This window comes from Ascaphus truei, chromosome 3 (assembly GCF_040206685.1).
Source record: "Ascaphus truei isolate aAscTru1 chromosome 3, aAscTru1.hap1, whole genome shotgun sequence".
Taxonomy (NCBI): domain Eukaryota; kingdom Metazoa; phylum Chordata; class Amphibia; order Anura; family Ascaphidae; genus Ascaphus; species Ascaphus truei.
The window spans coordinates 357,870,514-357,894,414 of record NC_134485.1 but is presented as its reverse complement, the minus strand read 5'-3'; the positions used below and the strand labels follow the sequence as shown (position 1 = coordinate 357,894,414).

Here is a 23,901-nt window from a genome sequence, read left to right as displayed (position 1 = left end):
CTGTGCTTTTTGATCTCCAAGCCCAATGGAAAGAAGGATGACTTGGGTTGTCTTGAGTTTTAAATGGTGACGGACGACACTACCCTTGAATTTCTTTACATTGTTAACACTTTTATCCCTGGGTCCTCCTGCCCCTGAAGCAGGAGGTTTGTGGGTGTTTTCATTCAGTTTTCAGCTATAGGGATCTTGAGGTTCTGCCTCCACTCCCCCTACCTGGAAGCTCTGCCCCCTTGGGTGCAAAGGGGACAGAATGATCAGCTGCAGAGGTGAAGGCGGCACAGTCTGCAGACCGGTCTGACTGAATGCAAGGTGCCGGGAGTGCATCCACTCTAGCCCTCAGGAGCCAGAGAAGGTCTTAAAGTTGCAGGAGAGCGTCCCACAACCCAGCAACCTCTGATTCCCTCTCCTTGCATGGAGTGGGGTAATCAAAGGGAAGAGGGAGTAGGAGAGAAATAACTCCTCTAGGATTTTTTTATATATATTTTCTTAAGCAGTCTTGAGCCCAGAGGAGCGAATATAGCCGGTATAGGCACAATCAGAACTCCAGCCGCTGCAATAGGGTGTAAAAACCCTGACCGTGTTCAACAATATTATAAGAGCAATTTAGATATTGATGAACATCCTAAGAGCAGTGAAATGGTTAACAAAGAGTGGGGTACCTGTTCATTTACTAAACGGGTGTATGGAGAGTACCACATCTTATGGTTATCACCTTTTTGTTTTTAACTAAAGAAACATAAGTACTTATGGTAGTGGTATGGCTCCACAAGATGTGCTTCAGAAGATGTTTAATGCTAAAGCGTGACATTGCTTTCTATATGGCAATGAGCTCTTTATGAAAGGTACAGTATCATATGAAATACATATTTATTGCCGGAGCTATAAGACGTCTTCCAGAGCACCTGCACTGACTAGGTCATTTGGACTAGTAAGAAAAAATTTAATCTGTAGTCTCACCTATAAGCAAAATAAAATAATCACACAGCTTTGATTAATAGCTGAAATCTGGCGTATTGTTGGTTACTGTTACGATATTAAAGAAGTATGTAAATAACATTCACATTATAATATGAATGCTAGATTGATGTAGATTAGTTAACATGAAAGTATGAAATGAAAAAATGAAATCCAAAACAGCTTTGAAAAAAATAGAGACTAGCAATTGTTTTTGCAATGTTTTCCTCACCTCTATTGAAGTGATGGTTTAATAACTTCATTTTGAGCTCACTTTTTGTTTTGGTAAATTTCCTGCTGCGTATGAAAGTGACGTCTTTTCACAATAAACACTTCCATTGTCAGGAAGTTGACCTATGTGCCTGGTGCTGCACCAGCAAATCTTATCGCATTGTACGTGTATTTCCATAACTCATGGTTTTGATTGCATTAAGAAACTGTTGTAAATACAGCGGTGTAGCATGTAGAATGCCACACCACTCCATATGACACCTTCTCCATATGACACCTTTCAGATCACTGTGTTTGCCTACATCTTTGTCATAGTGTCCAAAATTTGTCACACGGTTAAACACGGCCAGTTGTGAACAAGGCAAAGTCCATGACTGATTTGAATAAGATGAGTCTTTGAGGAGATTGTTGATTCTTTTTCCTCAAGCCAGGCTAAATCTATAGGAAAATCAATGGCAACACAAGAAAGAAATGAAACACACCCAGAATCTGTATTTCTGCCATGTAAAGAAAGTGTGACTGAATAATATGTGCGAACCTGGAGCAGGCCTGGAGAGGACCATTGATGGGCATGTGTGAAGTTGTTGTGCATTGTTTGTTATTAAAGGTGTTTTTATTTATTTAGGTTTTTTTTTTTAAAGCAAAGATTTTGTTAAACTTTTTTTTTTTTAACCTTTTTCTTCACTAACAATTTTGAAGTTTTGCAAGAAAATAATTGTGTAGTTATTATTTTTTTTTTCTTATATGAACATTTACATCATTGTCCAGCTTCACTAAAACTGACGTGAAGGGTCCATATTCACCACATCGCAAAACTTGCGCAAACATGTCACCCCTCTCTAATTAATTTAATCAGGGTCATCAAGGAGTCAACAGTTTTGTAATAATTGCATTATTTTTGTAGGTTTACTTTGGTGTACCCAACTTTCAGATGAATTATTGCTTACTCACTGTGGCCAGGTGATGGTCAGTTGGACGCTTTACTTGCTGTTACTAATTTGACAGTTGATGTATTATTTCATTTTGAGCCATCTAATTTGACATCTGGATTTAATATTGCATGTTTCCCCACATACCTAACATATCAAAACAATTATCTGAAACATGAGATGATGTGGAGAGCCCCTAATACAATCATCTTGCATGGCATCATATATTACAAGACTATATCAAGGTATAAAATAACATCATTATATCATAAGTTTTGAATATCACAAGAAATGTAGTATAGGGGGTGGGGGTGCGAGGAAGAAACATATTTTGGTTGTTGAGTAAACATTTAATAGTAACATAGTAATATTAGCTGGGCCAAATAGTTATGCTGTCAAATTCTAGCGCAATCATTTTGAACCAGGGTTTACCCATCAGGGGTTCCACAGCTGGTGGGGGGGAGGAGGAAGAGCTGGGATAACTATCCCAGCTGTTCTAGACCCAGCTGCACCCCATGCAGCAGCTGGGGCTCGGCGGCTCCCTAGCTCAGCAGCAGCATAGCCGCCTGATCACTGTGATCATTCCTCTCCCTGCTCCTGTCTGCGCCGAGGGAGAGGAAGGGAGGGAGCTGTGGAATGGCCCAACGGTGTGTGTATAAGAGAGAGGGGGAGAATGTAAGGGGAAAAGAGCAAGGGGGGAGAGTGGAAGGGGAGAACAGAGCGAGGGAGTTTGAGGGGGAGAGAGCATATAAGAAAGAGGAAGGGGGGATTAGCGAGAGGGGGCAGTGTAAGATGGGGGAAGAGCGATGGGTAGGGAAGGCAAAAATGGATGGGGGGAGGGATAGGGTTGGGGTTCCCCAGAATTTCACAATCTAATTCTAGGGTTCCTTTACCAAAAAAAGTTGAATATCACTGTTTTAGACCGCTTGTCAGGTGAAAAGACCAGCTGTAATTAAGTTATCAAATTGGTCATATAAAGCAGAAAATATACAAGAACTTGCTCTTTTACACGATCATGTAATAATATTTAAGTGCACTTTTTACATCAGAAGTGCAAAATCATTTATATGCCAATTTAACTGTAGATCATTCATATACTACTGTACAGTAGCAAGTCCCTATTTGTATATCGGGAAAGTTTATTTTTTTACTGCAACCACGTAATCATGTTGAAACAACTCTAAATCACCCCCCCTGAAAGTTGTATTTCAATACCTAGCACAAGGTAAATGGTAATTTTAAATTCAAATTGCACTTATGCTTACTATTATCTATATTTAAACATTTTGACTTGGTCTGCATATAGTAAATGATACTTGCATTATAGCGCTTTATATTATAACGTACTTCTCATATGCTGCGTAATGAGTTTGCCTGCAAGCTGTCCTCGCTATCTGTCGTTTCACTTTACGTCGAACGGCATATCCGACGCGGTACATTCTAATGGGCCATTTTCCGTTGCCGAAACGCCTTATCTGCTGCTCAACAAATGGGGTTCGATTTACGCCGTTTTCACTATCCGAACGCTAGTTTCAGGAACACAATCTGTCGGATAACAGAGGATCGTCTGTATTTCTTTGCTTCTTATTCATTTTGACTGTATCGAGATTCCATGAGGGTGTCCCCCTGTTGTTAATGGCGTCCCCCTGTTGTTAATGGCGTCTGCATTGGAGTTGTGCTTCAATGTTTAGTCTGTTTGGATTTCTGCAGAATTGAGACTCTGCATTTTGCCATTGCATTTACGCCCATCCATTTTTCTTTTATGTCTTATTTTTATCCTTACCGTGGAAAGTAGTGCAGTACCGTCCAATCCATGGGAAACAAAATGGTGGTTTAAATCTCCTGCGTCACACGGGCTTCTAAGAACCTGCAGCATCACATGCTGCAATATCCTAGTGGCCCACGTAACGAGAAGTAGTTAAATAAACAGGAAGTACTGATATTATGTTTCCCGGTACGTATTTCGGGAGACAGCGGGCCTCCAGAACTAAATTGTATTTAGTTTACAGATTCAGTCGGCCTTACTGTTCCCGGTGCCGTGGTCCCGTGACTGTGCCAATTGTGACCTGATAGTATTGCCACTGCAATGTACCCCATTCAAAGTAATGGACCCCCCACAGCGCCATCGCGGCGTCCACCTCCGCCTTTTATGAGCGTTACTGTCACAGTGCCAGAAACATTAAGGCTGACTACATCTGCAGCTTCCCACCCGTGTCAAAGCCGTGTACAGTATATGAAGCCGTTCTATTTTCAGCCTCACAACCATGATTTGCTGCACATTATACATTGCTACGCACCTTTCACAAGTGCTACAATCCTGAACTGTTATTGTTACTACAATACTATAATGCTTAATGTATACTCCTGTGTTATTTTGAAATGTTAGGTTTTTTTTTTACATGTTGAACAAGATTGATATTGGGATTTTATTGCTTGTTTCTTCCTTGTTCCTGGTTTTGGAAAGATGAATTACTTTCATTTATGTATTCTGACAAGATTTGTATCAGTATGTAATGTAAACACATTTTCTTTTGTTCCTTTACTCCGTTGCTTAAGCAGTTAATAGTGATTTTTAGAGATGTCTCCTGTCACATCTGAAGTGATGAGAATGAAGCTAAAATGTAAGCTGCACAAGTCATTTTTTATGACAGCAAATATTGTTGTGGAATACTAAAAAATGTTTAGGTATATAATATATGGCATAGATTCAGTTTTAGCAACGTCGGTGTCTCTGCTTTCTTTGTAGCGTAAAAATATAAATCCTTCTTGTGGTATAGTCTGACTCTGTGCTAGTGGGTTGGATAATGCATAGCATGGAATGAGCTTCTTCTTGGGTGGTTATTACAGTAGTATTGATTTGCGCTCCGAACAACCTGTTCTTAGTTCTAAACTGTGCCGTGTTCAGGGATATTTTGGCTTTAATTTGAACCTGAAGTGTGTTTTGATGTTTTCACGTCTAAATTGCACGATGCTCATATCAGACGTACTTTCTAGTTTTGCTTCTCTTGTATTTCTGTTTCACTTTTACTTCCACTTGAGGAAATCCTGCCAGTAAGGAATACATTTTGATATGAAGTTAAGTTCTGCAATTAGACAAATGACGACTGATTGGTATCCAAGTTTATATTTATTTAGCCTTTTAGGGATCATGGAACGGTGCTGATAATATACACAAATAGCATATCACTTTTCTGTTATGATGTACTAAGAATAGACCTATAGACATTACAAATAAATATAATTGAATTTCACTGGTTTTTTTTGTTTATTGTTCAAGTGATGCTCAGTCTCTATTTACCTTTTCGGGGTGCTGACATCCGTGCGTGCAGGGGTTATAAGCAGTGATGATAAAGGATGGGCACCAGGAACTTTTCTTTCTCAAACATATATACTTTATTTATAGTTGGCATCATAAATACTTCATTTTTGGGTGCATGTGCATCCCCAAAGAGGCTCTTTCCTTCTAATCAATGCTATAATGCTTATTCTGGATATCCCTTGTATAGAGGGGTTCTCCTTCCGCCGGGGCCCTGCGGCACCCTCTTGGGGATCAGCGTCCCGTCACCCTGTGCATATCCCTCCTGGTCCCCTACCTAGTGGATCGGATGTAGCTATGCTTACAGACCTGTTGCTAAAGCAGCTCCCATCCTGTAGTCAGAAGCCCATGTTTGAGGGACTTCATCTTTAGTAAATGGCACGTCCCCCCTGTATTTTGCATTTACCAGACTTGGCCCCAAACATGGCTCTATCTCTAAGAAGGGGCACATTCCCAATATGTCAAAATAATAAAGTGACAATTCCTTTACAACTCTGTTAACTATACACAGTGAGATACCCCATCTCTTACTCTCCTCCTGGGAACCTGAATCTAGAATCTTCTTCTCTCGGTGTATACCTACTATGGACATCACAGGTCACCATGCCTACAGGGAGTGTGGCTTGGATTATGCTTGGTATCCTGTACCAGATGACAGGCTAGACACCACCTAGAAGGTGGGCGTGGCTAGGTTTCTGGCTAGTCACCCTGTATTATGTGATGGGAGAGGGTCGTTACAATGTCTAAACACAGTGTTAACCCTTTAAGGCCATCTCAAACAATCCAGGGGGAGCATAAAAGGAAAAAAAGACAAAGCAACCAATTTAAGTGCAGATGTAAGTATATATATGAGATAAGGCACTCTATATATTCTTGGCTCGTCGAAGTGGCTGACGTCATTTTCGCTGGGGGAAACGCGTTTAGTGGCTTTTTGGACCTCAAGAAGATCCGTATCCAATTATTCCCACAGCGAAAGTGACGTCAGACGCTCCGACGGACGCGACGGAGCAGAGACGGTCTCCGCAAGCATCCCACGAGTGGTGGGAGAAAGCAGACTGAAGGGAGGCGGTGAGCGGTGCGGTGATCCATCTAGTCACTATTGTAGTGATCTATGCCTGTATTTTATCTGCACATTGCGAGTGCGCATTTTTATATTTTTTACATAAAGACACAGTTTATCATACTGATCTGTACTATGTAGTCTTTCTATCTCTTCCTACACTCCTCTCCACCAACGTCTGTGCCATTCATGGGAACCCTTGTCAGCACCTAACCATCACACCCCACGGGTAGCAGCCCTTCTTGCGAGGGCCTTTAATTCATCTGTATCCTGTGAGTAGGCTGCACATACGAGCCAATAATATATAGAGTGCCTTATCTCCTATATACTTACATCTGCACTTAAATTGGTTGCTTTGTTTGTCTTTTTTTCCTTTTATGCTCCCCCTGGATTGTTTGAGAGATATCCATACACCTTGGAAACCATGAAGACAGGTCCCACCAGAGGGTTTGAGCAGGGATATTAGACATATATATATATATATATATATGAGAAAAAGAGAGGAGAGAGCGCACGCCCCATAGCGTAAAATAGTAAATTTAATGAGGGGAGGGGGAGAGGGGGGATAAAAATGCACTTACAAAAGTACAAATAAAACAGGCATTGCGTGATATAATCACCACCATCCGGTTACTTGTCTCTGTCCTTATGGTGAAATCCGCTCTCAATGCAGGATGGGCAACGTCCCTGCAGAAGTCTCCAGCAGATTTCCAGGGCCAGTAGAAGTGAATCGTTGATTTGAGAGTCCAAGAAGGTTAACTCCGAAATGCCAGGCCTCTGTAACACCAGCGCATGGATCGGTCCACCAAATAGAAGAGAATGCAGCGCACCACGATCCAAAGAGAAGAACAGGTCTGGCCAAAAAATATTCTTTATTGAAGAGTCATAAAAATAAGGGATGCAGCCCTTCTACGCGTTTCGTGTCTAGCACTTTATCAAGAAATGCTAGACACGAAACGCGTAGAAGGGCTGCATCCCTTGTTTTTATGACTCTTCAATAAAGAATATTTTTTGGCCAGACCTGTTCTTCTCTTTGGATCGTGGTGCGCTGCATTCTCTTCTATTTGCTGGACTTCATCTCTCTTCAGCAGCACGCGATGGAGGGGAGACTCTGGTTGCTGAGTGAATACTGTGAGTACTCAGGGCCAACCCAATGAGGTAGGGGAGGCTGTTTCTGGACAACCTACCCCAACCTTCAGGGTATCTAGTGCCCCATTGCTTTATGCCCAGTATATACACTAATCAATGCATTGATATCCAGAGTGTGCTCCCCTCCTCCCTATATATAGTACACTTTGAGCACCTTACTTCACCAAACATGGATCGGTCCACACCTGCGCTCTATGATGACGTAGTGTCAATGCATCCTACGTAATGACGCTTCCCTGACGCGTTTCGTCACTCTCGGGCAACTTTCTCAAAGGGCAGTATGGAGAGGAGGTGCGGCTTGCATTTAAATACACAATCTGATGCTATTGATTGAAAAGCACGCCTCTCCTCACCTGGAAGGTGCTAAGCGCTGATTGTAATGTTATTCACAGTTAAATATAAAAAACAAAATATGCCTTGTTGTAATATTAACCACTTGAATTGGAGAAGATAGAATAAAAGGATTAAACCATAGATACTGAGGATACTCAACCTTGGAAAAGTTATAAACATCTTATAAATTAATTGAATTAATTGTAATAATGACTCTATAAGCTAAAAATATATAAAAAAAAAATATGCAGACAAACCCATTAACCCTAATATATCACATATAAAACATATTACATGTATAAATGAAGATATACATTAAACATTTACAGATATATTAAGTGTTACATGAAACCTAAATAGTCTAAATAAAGAAATGAATAAATGAACATTAAATCTAAGTGATATACTAATCGATCTGTATTAGATGATGAATATGTCAGATGGGGTATGAAGAGTATAATTATACATGAACAAGTCATATAAATTGGGAGTGACCATGCCACGAACAAAGCAAAGTGTCAGGAGGGGAGTGTGTTGATATCCACATGAACCTTGATGTTGAATAAATGTAAAGTGATAATAACACCTGTGATATGATAATGGTCTACTGTTGCTCTGTCAGGCAGAACAGATCCTAGATGGGGGTCACACTTGAGGATGGGCCAGTGATCATTGAGAATTTTATTAATAGATCCATGAGACTGGTTGTAAGTAGTTATAAACCTCACTTTGCACCCATCAGATATTGTAGATTCCACAGGAGTGTCATAACTCAAGCGTACTCGCTGATTCCCTTTCTTTTTAGATTTAGTTAATAGGACCGACCTGTCAAAGGAGCTTACCTTGCTGAGGGCTTTGGAAATCAAATCAGGATCATAGCCTTTGGATATGAACTTGGTACCCAATAACTCAGATTGGCTTTCAAATTCTATATCCCTTGTGCAGTTCCTACGTAATCTATGGAACTGCCCCAAAGGGATATTGTCGAGCCATTGCTTGTGGTGGTTGCTGGACGCATGAACATAGCTATTAACAGACACAGATTTAAAATGTGTGGTGGTGATAATATTAAAGTCTGTGTCTGTACTAAGGACCAAATCAAGAAAGACAGTGGACACCGCATCAATTTCGAATGTGAATTTCAATCCAAGCAGATTATCGTTGAAGGAACTCAAGATACCAGATAGAACAGACTCTTCACCATCCCAAATAATAAGGATATCATCTATGAAACGACCAAAGTATACGAGACCCGCCCCAAATTTTATATATATATATATATATATATATATATATATATATATATATATATATATATATATACACACACACACACACACACACACACACACACACACACACACACACACACACAACACAGCAGCTCTACACACACAACACAGCAGCTCTACACACATACAACACAACACACACTGCTACTGCTATACCCATAAACACTGCTACTGACACACACACACACACACACAATCAAAAATGCAGCCACTTACTAAACTTTGCAGACACTCTCCCCCCCCCCCCCCCCCCCCAATTCAACAGAATCTGCTCAGAAAATCTGTCAGCTTGGGAGGGGGATGAGTCAACCCGTGGCTGATACGTCCTGACCAATCCCCCACCCTGTCTCAGAGCTGTTACTTCATTCAGACGAATCCCCTGCCCTGTCTCAGCTGTTCTGAAAGCTAATTGGCTGGAAATAAACACATTGAAAACTACACATTGCAATCTGCTTAAATTCCGGGCATTACTGATTGGTTAAAATTCCGGGCATTATCCAATCAGAGAGCAGGGTTTTCAATAATGCCTGGAATTTTACTGCTTTAGCCTATAATACTGTATAAACCACTAAATATCCATTAGAGAGGAAGCCAGAATACTTTTGCAAATGGAGAAAGCATCACACCTAGTTCATGTTTGCATTATGGTTGATTTGAATTATCCAATCAGACTGTGGGGCAATGAGATCAGCACTACTATGAAAGGAAACATGTTTTGGGGGTGCTTAAAGACAATTACTTGACCCAAATTATTGAGGAACCAACCAGGAAAGGGGTAATACTGTACTTGGTAATATCAAACAATGAAGAAGTAATAACAAATATTCAAGTCTGGGAACATTTGAGTAACAGTGATCATAACATGGTCTCATTTTAAATAAATTACCAAAAACCATATTATACGGGTTCAACAAAGACTTAAAATTTAAGAAAGGCAGATTTTAATTCACGGAGTACTAATCTAAAAGAAATAAATTGGGATGACGTTTTTGCTGGGAAAATGTGGAAGATAAATGAGCAGTACTTAAAACATTGTTAGAAATGCACACTTATCAGTGTATAGCCTTGGGTAATAAGTATAAAATAAACAAGTCTAAACCAATGTGGCTAAATAAACAAGTTGGGGAGGAAATGGAAAAGAAGAGGCAGGAATTTAGATTCTTGAAGTCAGAAGGGGTGGCGGAATCATATCAGAATTATAAGAAATGTAACAGAAGTTGCAAAAGGACAATCAAATTGGCAAAACTGGATAATTAAAAAAGAATTACAATAGAAAGTAAGATCAACCCTAAAAAGTTATTTACCTTTATAACAACAAAATAGAAAAGAAAATATAGGACCCTTTCATTGTGAGATTAGCAGGCAAATTAATGGAGATAAGGAAAAAGTAGAGGTATTACACAAATTATTTGCCTCTGTATTTATCAGGGAAGAATCAAGTGCAATAATAAAATACCTGTTGGACTGGACTTGGCACACCCCTGACTTAGTGATGTGCTAGTTAGCTTATTAACCTCCAAAAAGTTAAGAATGAAAAAACAGTCATTCAGTTCATAAAACATAATGAATATTAAAGAATTTTGTGTATAAAATAAAGGAAATTTGGCTCGGTAAAAAATATTTGCACCTGAATTGAAAACTGGTTGAAGGATAGACAAAAGAGTTGTAATAAATGGAACTTTTTCAGGTTGGGCTAAAGTTTGAGTGGAGTACGTCAAAGATCGGTACTGTGACCCCTGCTTTTTAACTTGTTTATTAATCACCTTCATGTTGGCATCGAGAGCAAAGTCTCCATCTTTGCTGGAGACACTAAAATGTGTAAGGTAGTAGAATCAGAGCAGGATGTAATTTCTCTCTAGAAGGATTTGGATAGACTGGAAACTTGGGCAGGTAAATGGAAGATACGGAATTAATACAGATAAATGTAAGGTTATGCATTTGGGAAACAAGAATAAACAGGCAACTTACGAATTAAATGTGGATAAATAAGGAGAAACCTAAATTGATAATGATTTATGAGTGCTTGTAGCCAGCAGGCTTAGCAATACTGCCCAAAGTCATTTAGTACTGTAGCTGCAAAGGCAAACAAGATTTTATGTTGCATTAAACTGGCAATGGATGGAAGGGAAGTAAATATAATTATGCCCCTTTATAAAGCATTATTAAGACCACCCCTTGAATATGGAGTCCAATTTTGGGCACCACTCCATAGAAAAGACATTATAGAACTAGAGAGTGCCGGGACGAGTCACCAAATTAATAAAGGGGTTGGATAATCTGATTTGAGGAGAGGCAAACTAAATTAGATTTGTTTACATTAGAAAAGAGGCGTCTAATAGGGTATATGATAACTATATATACAACTATTTTCAGGGACAATACAAGGAGTATTGAACCCATGAATACATTTTATATAATACACACGCAGGAATCTAACCCATGACCCATCATATGCTGGTAGCGATTCTCTAGCTGGTGTGATGAATCTGACTCTCTGAAGAAACTTAACATCTCCCTGGACTGTATTGTGCAGTAGAAGTTAAGTTTCTTTTTAGAGTCCGATTCATCACACCAACCCTGTGGTGTAGCCGCTAGAGAATCGCTACCAGCATATAAAGGGTCATTGTCACGGTAACTTATGACAAGATATAATTTACACCAAAATACCTGGGTTGAACTGAACGAGGCTTAGATATGATAAAATATAATTTATTCCTTGAAAAAGGTGAACACACGAGATATTCAAATAACAGACAAAATATAGACACTTACTTAAGATGGAATGATGAAACAGTCAAATCTGGACTGGCAGTTCATACAGCAATCTTGAAAATCACAAAGACAATAGCCATAGGCTGAGCCTGGTTTATATACAATTATTTCCCATTGAACACAACCTAAACCCAGCCCCTCTCATAAATCAGTGGTGAGGTTGACAGTCTTCCCCAGAGTAAAACTCCTCCCACCCAAAGACGTTGAAAAACTGCTTTTCCTATCTAAATAACTTCATAACTTCAGTTCAGTAGTACTTACTGGCACGTGAGACATATTAATACATTCCGGCACGCGAGACATATTAATACATTCCGGCACGCATGACGCTCCTGATAAGACTAAATATTACCGTGTAATACTAAAATTAAGAGAGATATTAATATCTGTCTCTTAGTACCTGCTAGATATCATGTGTCTGTAATCATTATTCGCGGCTCGGTCCCACGGATACACATATGTAATTTTTAGCATGTTCAGCCGAAGACATCTCATAATATTCTTATATTTAATAAGGTCACTCATTCTGATATCTCCTTCTGTAGCCGCACCCCTGGCCCCCATAAACCCCTTGTCAAGAAATCATTTGAAGCTGGGCCTCCTGGTTAGAGAACGTTTGTCACAGGTGCTATATTTCACACCCAATGCTCCAGACCTGGGTCCTAGCTGTCTCTGCCAGCAATATACCCTTGGCCTGCAAATTAGGTATTAACATATTGTACACTGAACCCCCTCTGTACTTTTCACACCCAGCTTCAATCAAGCCTTTTGAAGCCCAGATATTTCTGAAAAGACACCACACATATTTGTATTTTCCTAAAACTGTAGCTCATTAACCCCTTAAGCCTCCCCCATCAACCCCAGTGTATGTGTTGGTGCAAACACTGGGATGAGACAATACATTTTTACAGGGGAATATACATTAGGATGCTGAAGCAAGGTAAAACACATTACTGGACCACGGTCCAGTTAACCCCTTGCTTCCCAGGTGAGAGTAGGGGGTGGCCAAATGGGGTGTAACCCCTTTAATCCCGGGCCAAACCCCCTCTCCCATGACAGTCATTCACTGTTGGGCTGTCATTGGTCAGAAAATGGTTATGTGACCCTTCTCTGCGCTAGAAAGGTACGTGCGTGGATGCAGACTGGTGATGCAATTAGAGGAGATAGCTGCAGAAAGGAGAGAGCCGAGGTAAGTCCTCGCGCAGCGGCCGTTTATAACATGATCCCGGTTATAACACAGTCTCATAATGTGGACCCCGAGCACCACTTTATAACGGGTTCAGCTGTATTCATCCCAAGGGCAGTACAAATGATACTGGGTCATCCCTTAAGGTTGGAAGAACAGAGATTTCACCAGCAACAAAGGAAAGGGTTCATTACAGTAAGGGGAGTTAAAATGTGGAATTCATTACCCATGGAGACAGTGATGGCAGATACAATAGATATTTTCGAAAAAAAGGTTGGATATCTTTTTAGAAAGGAACGGTATACAGGGATATACCAAATAAGTAAACATGGGACGGATGTTGATCCAGTGTGAAAAAATCTGCCAATATTTGGAATCGGGAAGGAATTTATTTTTCCCTTTTAGGAGATATCATTAGATTATACTTCACTGGGTTCTTTTTTTTTTTTGCCTACCTCTAGTTCAATATATTGTAAGTACAAGTGTAGGATAACGTATCTGTTGTCTAAATTTAATATAGGTTGAACTTGATGAATGTGTCTTATTTCATCCTCATAAACTATGTAACTATCACAATGCTGCACTGAAATCTTTAAAACCAACAATTTTTCACGTTGTCTTCCTCTGTTACCCATAGTATTTACAAGGTTGAAGACTCCTACTGGTCTGTATTTACTAAACTACTTTTCTTTTTGATGCATTCAAGTGTATGGGCTGCAAGGTGTTTTCCAGCGCTTGTGTCCTATGGAATTGCACTGCTTAGTCAATATTGCCCATTAAGGTCTGATTATATCAACTACCCTATTTCCTCGATTGTAAGACGCCATCAAGTCTAAGACGCACCCTTGATTTAATAAAAAAAATTGGGGAAAAAAAATATCTCACTGTATTAAATGTGCAGAATTTTTTTGTTTGTTTTTTTAACTAGCAGGGTCACATGACACTTCAATAACTAATGGGGAGAGAGAGGCAGACAGAATGGGGAGCGACAGGCAGAATCAGGGGGGAGAGAATGGGTGGGGGGGAGAAGGGGAGGGGGGGAAGAGAATGGGTGGGGGGGGGGAGAGAATGGGTGGGGGGGGGGGAGGAGAATGGGTGGGGGGAAGAGAATGGGGGGGAGGAAGAGAATGGGGGGGAGGAAGAGAATGGGGGGGGGAGAACACAGACCAGAGAGAGCGAGAGATATGGCAGTGGCAGTGTGGGGGGGATTTTAGCTATTTACATTTAGTGGCCCCTTTTTATGATGTTACCAAGTACCTTTTTATTCCTGTACTCATTGCTTTCCTTAAAGTAAAAAGAACATGTTCTTTTTAATCTCCTCTCTTGCTTTTGATAGCAGAGAGAGAGACACAGACACAGAGAGAGACATACACACACTCAGACAGAGAGAGACACACACAGAGAGACACACACACACACACACACAGAGTGACAAACACATACACACACACAGTGACAAACACATACAGTACACACACACAGAGACAAACACATACAGAAACACATCCAGAGAGACACAGCTACCTCTGCACTTCCTGCATTTCACACACGGATTCAGGGCAATGTTGATGTGCCCTGGCAGGCATTTCCGATCTCTGTGCACCTCATGGGAAAGGAAGGGGAGGGGGCTGATCGCAGCCATGTGGTTTTCATGCACATTGTGAATATCCCAGCCGGCATCCGCAGCAGCGCCCCCTAGCTGATTTTTTTTTAACACATCGATTCTAGAACGCAGACCTATTTTAGCAATGTGAAAATAGGAAAAAAAGTGCGTCCTAGAATCGAGGAAATACGGTAGATCATACTAGACACGAATATATTAGACATTATAGGAATGAAATATGCATAAGAATTAGGTAGGATGTCCTCATGCCAGATCATTTGTATGGGTGTAATGGCCATTTCAAGTCAAGTATGGTGTCGGGTTACTTTAAATCACTGCTGCAGATTTTTCTCTGGCCTCTTTATAAACTCAGCATTAAAGTGAACTGGGTGGCAGCCAGGAAGCACAGGAAACTCAACTGCTCCACTCCTGATTTGAATGGTATTATATTGAAGGTTAGATGAGCATTTGTACTTTGCTATTGCATGTACTGATGACATCCAATCACACTTAAGTTAATAAAATTATGTTTGAAAGTATTGTATATGTGGATTGAGTTTTTCATGATGTTGGTTTCAGCTCTACTTCCACTAAGTCAGGCGTGGCCAACTCCAGTCCTCAAGGGCCACCAACAGGTTAGGGGTCAGATTTTCAGGATATCCCAGCTTTAACACGTGGCTCAGTCGAAGGATGAGCCACCTGTGCTGAAGCAGGGATATCCTGAAAAACTGACCTATTGGACTGGACTTGGCCACGCCTGACTTAGTGATGTGCTAGTTAGCAAAAAGATACAAATGAAAAAACAGTCATTCAGTTCATAAAACATAATGAATATTAAAAATGACATGTAGGCACTACATATATTTTTGAGTAGTGATATATATATATATGCTGCTGCTTTAAGGAAGTTTATGTTCCTGTTTCATTGAAATAGAGCAGGGGTGTGCGAACTGCGAGATTTTCTGGGGGGGGGGGGGGCGGGAGGGGCGCGGCAGTTATAGGTAGGTCCTGCACTCTCTCCCAAGGCATTTAAATGAAATGCCAGGGGACCACGCGAGGCCTCTGTAACTAACTTACCTTGGCTTCCAGCGATGCATCGTCATGGTAACCAGGCATCAAATGCCGCAGCGGGGGTCATGTGACGTTGCATTGCCATGGCGACGTGACTTCACATGAACCCACAGAATCATTTGACGCTGGAGCCGAGCAGGGGGTGGGGGGGCAAGCGGGGGAGGGGCACGAGCAGGGGAGGAGAGCAGGCAGGGGGGCACAGGGAAAAGATTGCGCATCGCTGAAATAGAGGAACAATTAGATGAATTACATGATTCATAATTCATAATTAGAATTACATGAATTAGATCTCTCCTGGCTCATGTAATATCATAACTGAAAGTTCAGTTCTTTGGAAAGATTGCAGAATACAGAATACATTTTGAATGGAAAGGGAATGCTTACTGTGTTCCGACATCAATAACCCACTTGTATTTTTAATTAAGTTGTTTCCTAAAATTAAGCTTGTATATTTTACTGACATTGTTGCATTTCCTATTTGTTTTGAAATAAGGGTGCAAATAATAATTGCATTGTATAACAGTGTATGGCAATGTATAAGTTACAGTGACATCAATAGGGAAACATGCTTTAAACTGGTTTCATTCCTACCTATCAGGTAGATCCCAACATGTGTCCATCTCGGGCATTAACTACAACCCCTTGGATTGTGTCCCGGAAGGCTCTGTTCTGGAACCCCTGCTCTACTCAGTCTTCATCAATGATCTTCCTATAGCTTGTAAGGGAGCTTCAATACACATATATGCGGATGACACAATCCTATAGGCACACAGCTCTTGCTTCTCTGACCTTTAACATATACTTTCATCTGATTTTTTTGAGACTTCAAAATTGGATTTCCCAAAACAAACTGTTTTTTTTTTTTTTTCCTTTCACCTTTATCCCTCCAATTTTTATTATTTACGGATGAGACAAAATTGCATACAGATTAGCCTTCTTTTAGCAAACACATCTGTTTTCCTAATGTGCCAATTCACCCGACACTAAAAATGTGTATTGATCAAAAATAAAATCCTGTCCAGATGTCATATAGTTCATTGCACATGGACCCAACATTCTGCCAAGTAATGAAAGACGAGTTGTTCCAGATATAAAACGGGAAGCATTCTGTGCTTGATTCACCCTCAGAAATGGTGTTACCCTCATCCGCCAGCTCTGCTACTCAGCTGCTCCTCTTCCTAGGAGCTCTGAGCCTGACTGATGGGGGGAAGCTGCTGGTAGTCCCCATGTATGGCAGTCCCTGGCTCAGCATGCGCCTAGTGGTGGAGAGGGTGGCACAGAATGGACACCAGGTTGTGGTGGTGATTCCTGAATGCAGCTTGGACATGTATAGGTCTAAACTCTATACTACAAAGACATATCCCGTTCCTTACAGCAAGGATGAAATCCACCATGCGCTACTCAAATTTGCAGGTGATCATTTCATAAAACAGTCCGTCCCGGGAGTCATCCTCACCATGTACACAAGTATGGGCGATGTATTCCAACTCCTCTATTCCATGTCTAAGAGCTTTTTTTTTTTTTTTTTTTCAAAAGTTTTTTATTAGGCATTGCTCAGAATACGTTGTATACAAAATAGACATCAAGTTGCCTAATACAGATTTTCTTATTTTAAAGACAGAGAGAAGGAAAGACTCAACGCGCCCCCGACCTTCAAACGTGGGTCGGTAGGGTTGGTGTGAGGGTGGAAACAGAATGTGGGGGGTGGGGGAGGAAGGGAGAGAGGAAGGGGATGGTGGGGGGGGGAGGGAGATCCTTCCCCCTTGGTCCATTACACGTTGCCCATCCAACATCGTTGTTTTCTATAATATGAGAAAACAAACTGTTTTTAAACACTAACAAATTAAAAAAAAAAAAAAAAAAAAAAGCTTTTTAACACTGGCTAAATTTCTAAAGCTGCCAATGATGGTGCTTCAGATCATGGTCCTAAGGTTCAGCAAAGTATCCGGCTGCTCCTCCTTCTCTTACCGTGCACCCCAAACTGGAACAATCTACCGGAGACCCTCACAGCCACCACCAGTCTTAAGTTCAAAACTTTAACTGTCTCACATTTTAATCTGGTCTGTAATTGTTACATATGCCTATAATATATATTATCCCTGTTCACTTATGTAACTGCATTTGTAACCATGTATTATTTGTCATCTTAACTCTAAGCCCTGGACATACTTGAAAACGAGAGGTAACTCTCAATGTATTACTTCCTGGTAAAGCATTTTATAAATAAATAAGATCAGAACCAGCACTAATATTATCATAGCCCTTGTTACTAGTTTTAAATATCTGGGTATATGGTTTGAATCCCACTTAACATTTGGGTTGTACATTGATACCCTGACATCCTAAACCTCTGCCAAACCTAGGTGTACTTTATAGGAACAAATTATCCATAAACCCGCTGGTCAGAAAGAGTATCGCACAGCAGATGCTAATGCCTATTATAGACTATGGGGAAATAGTACTGTATATGGTACAGCATCCCAAACTCACCTTGGCAAACTACACACACTCTACAATTCAATATGCCGCTTTGTCCTCCAATGTAACTACAACACACATCACTGCGAAATGCTCAAATAACTAGATTGGTCATCACTTGAGTCTAGGCGCAAAGTTCATCTTTCCTGTCTTGCCTTTAATTACGGTCTGGGCAAGCTACCCGTCTATCTGAACAATCTCTTTGCCCTTACCACACGCAGCACTTATCATCTGAGGTCTGTCTCTAAATGATTGTTCGCGGTCCCAAGGTTTAACAAAGTATCTGGCCGCTCCTCCTTCTCTTACAGAATACCTCACACCTGGGACAATCTACCTGAGACTCTCACAATATTGATAGCAGGCCATAAAAAGATTAGGTCATTGTTGAATAAGACTGACTATCTTAACCGTGCACTTCCAAAATAAAATACAAATGACCAATGGTTTAGTTTGATTGCCCTAATTTTTGTAGTTGCCAAAAAAGTTTTGAAAGCATTATCAGTTGTAATTCTCTCTAGGTGGAGTTACCCCCTCCGGATCTTGGGCCGAGTTCTGCATTAAATCAAACCCTTACGTTATTACGTGATGTTCTCGTTTCCCATGACTCCTCTGTTGTTCCACTTGATGCTCGCCAAGCTGATTTTGTTCAGGTACAGATGAAATATCTCTTCATACAATTCTGCTGTGTATCTTCTATCTAATTATTATGTATGTTTGTTTTATTAAAGCCCTACATGTTTCCACCTATGTGTCATTTAATAATAACTACAATATTGCTATTATATTTATTTTTTTCCTAATTTTTGCTCCCTTTTCTTATGCCAAAGTAAAAGAGAACCTCTGTGTTTTTATATTATGTCTGCATCCAGTCTTCCTTTAAATTACATGCATATAGTGGGAGGCATGAAACTAACCTTTATGTTCTTTACTTTGCTAATTGTGGTTTTAGGTTCTTTCTTGTGTGCTGGATCCATTGCTGCAGATCTGCACTGTGTCTGCCAGTAATTTAGGCACAGCTGACATGGCCACGTACATGGTCAATTCTCTCTACATGATGAAGACAACGCTGGCTCTATTTGAGTTTACTGACAAGCGACTGGAGATGTTACAATTCCAGGCAAGTCTTATCACTTATCAATAGAGGAATTAGTTTAGGTAACATCTGCTATTAGTTAAGTATTACTCTACATATAAGTATTATCCTTTCATCAATAAATAAGAGGACTGATAAAATGTTAATCCCAAGAGTTAATTTCAGTCTAAATTGCAGATGACAATTAATAGCATCTACCCAAAGTCATAATTGTTGATTCATACATTATAGTTGAGATGTAGAGATCAGTTGTGAATAGTTTGAAAATAGCAGAGGCTGTTCAGTGCTGTTAGGACCAAAATAAACCATTTATTATTTTTTTTTTTATAAAATATTTGACCAGAAAATAATACATTGAATTACGTCTCATTTTCTAGTATGTCTTAAGCTATGTTGAGAATAGATTAAAATGTGAGATAGCTGAAGTCTTGAAAGAACTTAGCCTGGAGGCGTCTTTGAGAGTCTCTCGTAGGTTGTTCCAGTCGTGTGAGCCACGGTAAGAGGAGGAGCGACTAGATTCTTTTTTTAAACCGTGGGACAGTGAACAGTCTTTTGATGTCAGATCTCAGGTGATAAGTGCTACGTCTAATAGGGGTGACGAGTTTGTTCCGAAAGTATTTTAAGGCAAGACCGGAAAAATGTACTTTGCGTCTGGACTCAATGGATAGAAAATCTATTTCTTGGAGCAATATGTAGTGATGTGTGTTGTAGTTACATTGTAGGACAAAGCGTCATATTGAGTTGTAGAGGGTGTCTAGTTTGCTAAGGTGAGTTTGGGGTGTTATACCATATACTATGTCTATAATTGGCATTAGCACCTGCTGTACGATGCACTTTCTGACTAGTGGGCTTGGGAAGGATTTGTTCCTCTAAAGTACACCTAGTTTGGCATAGGTTTTGGATGTCACAGTATCAATGTGCAGTCCAAATGTTAAATGGGAGTGAAGCCATATGCCCAGATATTTAAAACTACGGACCAGGTCTAGGATGTTGTTGGAGTTGCTTCTGATCTGTAGGTCTGTAGTTGGTAGCTTTAGAAATGTAGGCTTCATCCCAAATACCACCATAGTTGCAGTTTTGACAGTGTTTCAACCATTTGGCCAAAGTGTCTTAAGCCTGCTAGCTACTTCAAGGCATGACCGTTAGCAGGTCCTAACACTCACCAAGTTAAAATTCTTATTTACCTCTATAATTAGGGGAAGAATGATCAGCATTGGATCTGTCGTAACCCAGCAAAATGAACGGTCATGCCTTGAAGTGGCTAGCAGGCTTAAAACGCTTTGGCCAAAGGGTTGAACTAAATGACCCTTTTTCAAGAGAATATATAGGTATTGCACTGTGTATTTTTGTCACATTGGAAGTAGCTTTGGGCATCTTAGTTTGTTTTTTGTTGTATAAGCTGTAGATAGATCATTAATGAAGACTGTAAAGAGTAGGGGCCCCAGAACAGAGCATTGTGGGACCCCACAGGGGACATCCAAGGGGTTTGAGTTAGAGCCCAAGAGTCACATGTTGGGATCTGCCTGATAGGTTGCAGTGAAACAAGTTTAAAGCATGTTCCCCTATTCCAGAGCACTGAAGCTTGTAGCACAAGATAACATGGTCAACAGTATCAAAAGCCTTTGCATAATCTAGGGAAAATAAAAATATAACAAAATTAATTAAAAGCACATATATAGTACACATAAAATTGCCCCCAGGGATAGAAATTCAATATCTATAGGCATTAAAAAAAAAAAAAAAAAAAAGACGCTTATTTGTAAACATGGTGGGACGTGGTAGGAGTTTAATGCTATTCTTGGTACTTGCTTTTATGTGAAGTCAATGTGTGTTTATTAATAGTTTGCAAGGCAAAGTCTCTCATATCTCTCTTTACCTTCCTTTTGTTGCCTTGCTGTTAAGGACAAGGTGGGGAGACCATTTAATTGACGGTCTCCCTTTCAGAAGCCCCAAAAGAAGAATCTTTTGTGCTTATTTTCCAAAAAATCAAAAGCACCAAAGAAACTTTGTTTAAGGAAGCCAGATATTCTTGTTAAATTGTTTACTAAATCTTTTTTTGCTCAGCTTCTAGGGATTGCACCTTTAAAAAATTATTGAAAGTCTGCGTGAGCCCTTCGATTCTGAGAGGGCCTGCAACACACTTCTGTGTATTTGAGTTTAAATATTTGTACTATTTAAACATTATAGCTCTTTGCAGACTATTGATACCATTTTTGCACCGTCTCTTTTTGCAAATCTTATTCTCTCTTTCTCACTTGTAGTTGCTTCACTCTTTTTCCTTTATTTTGTTGGTGCATTTCAGGGGCTTTAGCATAAATAAGGATCACAAACTTATGAGCTATTAGAAGACTGCTTAGCAGTAAAAGTATAGGCATGATTACCAGGTGCTTCGGTTGTGTGGATTGTATTCAATACATTTCATAAGATATTGCCTTTTTTCACTTGTTGCTGTTTTTATTCTGAAGCCATACCCCTCCTAGGTGTGAAGCACGGGGAGCTGAACCGTGTTAATTTCAGCTCTGGGAACCCCCTGCTCCCTGAGATACTCACCTCCATAGTGGGTGCCGGTAGCAGCAGGTTTAAATGTCCCGGTCACACGAGCCAAAAGGAAGCCGCAAGAGATGACGTCACGACTTCTTGTTTGCCAGCGTGACGTGGGACATTTAAACTGCCATTATGATAGCCCCAACTAGCCCAGCCGTAGCTGCTACCGGCACCCCCTACGACAGTAAGTATCTCAGGAAAGCCGGGGTCCCCGGAGCTAAAATTCAGCTCCGAGAACCCTGCTTCAATCCTGTTTAATAAAAATCACACATCAAACCAGGAGTCTTGCTTTCAAAAATAAAAGGATGAAAAACAAATTTGGAATGGGACAGCTTTAAAGATTTTTCCTGAACTACCAGTCACGGGATAGAGATGTAAATGCAAACCAACAAAAATGAGATAATAGATACGGTTAGGGAAGCAAATTCAAGTATATGTATTGTGAAAATTGCTTATGTTGTCTGTACAGCTAGATTTGAATCCTCAGTAGAAACACTTGAATGTATTGACTGTAGAGTGAGCTCTCTGTGCTGCCAAACAACAACAAAGAAAGAAATGTTCAAATGTTTGCATTGAAGTCATCACTTACAGTGGCGAGAAAAAGTTTGTGAACCCCAATGATAATTACGTACATTCCATAGTTTTCCCATGATAACCTTCTTGAATCAAAACCAGTCTTTTCTTAAATAGCCAATAGGGTTTATATTAACCAATTCCATGTCTTTTGTAACAAAATCATGTATGAATTAGACAAACAATGAGTAATTAAGAGTCCGGGTATGTGCAAAAGCAAGTGCAACCCTGGATTTATCAGCTAAATTAAAGGGGATAATTAGGTGTTTAAATAATTAGGTAGATCTTCAGGTGTGAGTTTGGGAGGCCCTACCCTATATAAAGATCAGAATCTTTGTGAGTTTGGTCTTCACCATACAGGTATGTGTAAACCCGACATTCCACGATCAAAAGAAATCTCTTAGGACCTCAGAAAAGCAGTTATTAATGCTCATCAGTCTAGGACTACAAAACCATTTCTAAGGATTTGGGGCTCCACCAATCCACTGTCAGACAGTCTAGAAATTGAGAAAGTTCAAAACCACAGACACTCTACCCAGGAGTGGTCATCCTACCACAATCTCTTCAAGACAAAAATGGCACATCATCCAGGAGGTCACAAAGAACCCTAGAGTAGCATCCAAGGATATGCATACCACTCTAACCTTGGCTAATGTGAGGGTTCATGACTTAACTATCAGAAAAAGACTGAACAAGAATGGTGTTCATGGAAGGATAGCCAGGATCAAACCACTGCTCTCTAAAAAATAAAATTGTTGCCTGCCTGAAGTTCACCAAAGAGCACATAGATGATCCACAAGACTTCTGGAACAATGTTTTATGGACAGACAAGTCAAAGGTAGAACCTTTTGGACTCAATCAGAAACGTTATGTTTGGCGAAAACCAAACACTACAGTACGTTCGAACAGAAGTACCCCATTCCAACCGTCAAGCATGGTGATGGGAGTGTGATGGTTTGGTGCTGCTTTACTGAATCAAGACCTGAACAGCTTACCATCATTGACACGGCCATGAATTCTGCATTGTATCAGAAGATTGTAGAAGAGAATGTCAGGCCAATCTGCCGGTGAGTTGAAGCTGAAACAAAAGTGAGTCATGCAGTAAGACAATGATCCTAAACATACAAGCAGATCTACAAAATAATGGCTGCAGAAGAAATTCCGTGTTTTAGAATGGCCTAGTCTAAGTCCGGACCTAAACTCCATCAAAATGTTGGACCTGAATCGAGCTGTCCATGCAAGGAAGCCCTCAAATGTCACTGAATTGAAGCAGTTCTGTAAGTTCCACAAAACTAATATGAGAGACTGACCAGCAGT

The 23,901-nt window shown here is 40.3% G+C and overlaps 1 protein-coding gene across 1 annotated transcript in view; it reads left to right on the top strand.

The window, feature by feature from the left end:
- The window catches only part of COG6 (component of oligomeric golgi complex 6), a 158,586-nt gene that overhangs the window by 89,495 nt on the left and 45,190 nt on the right, over window positions 1–23,901 (top strand). The window contains exons 14-15 of the mRNA XM_075592027.1: window positions 18,893–19,024; window positions 19,324–19,491. Coding sequence (XP_075448142.1) covers window positions 18,893–19,024; window positions 19,324–19,491 — 300 coding nt within the window. The remainder of the gene's footprint in view (window positions 1–18,892; window positions 19,025–19,323; window positions 19,492–23,901) is intronic.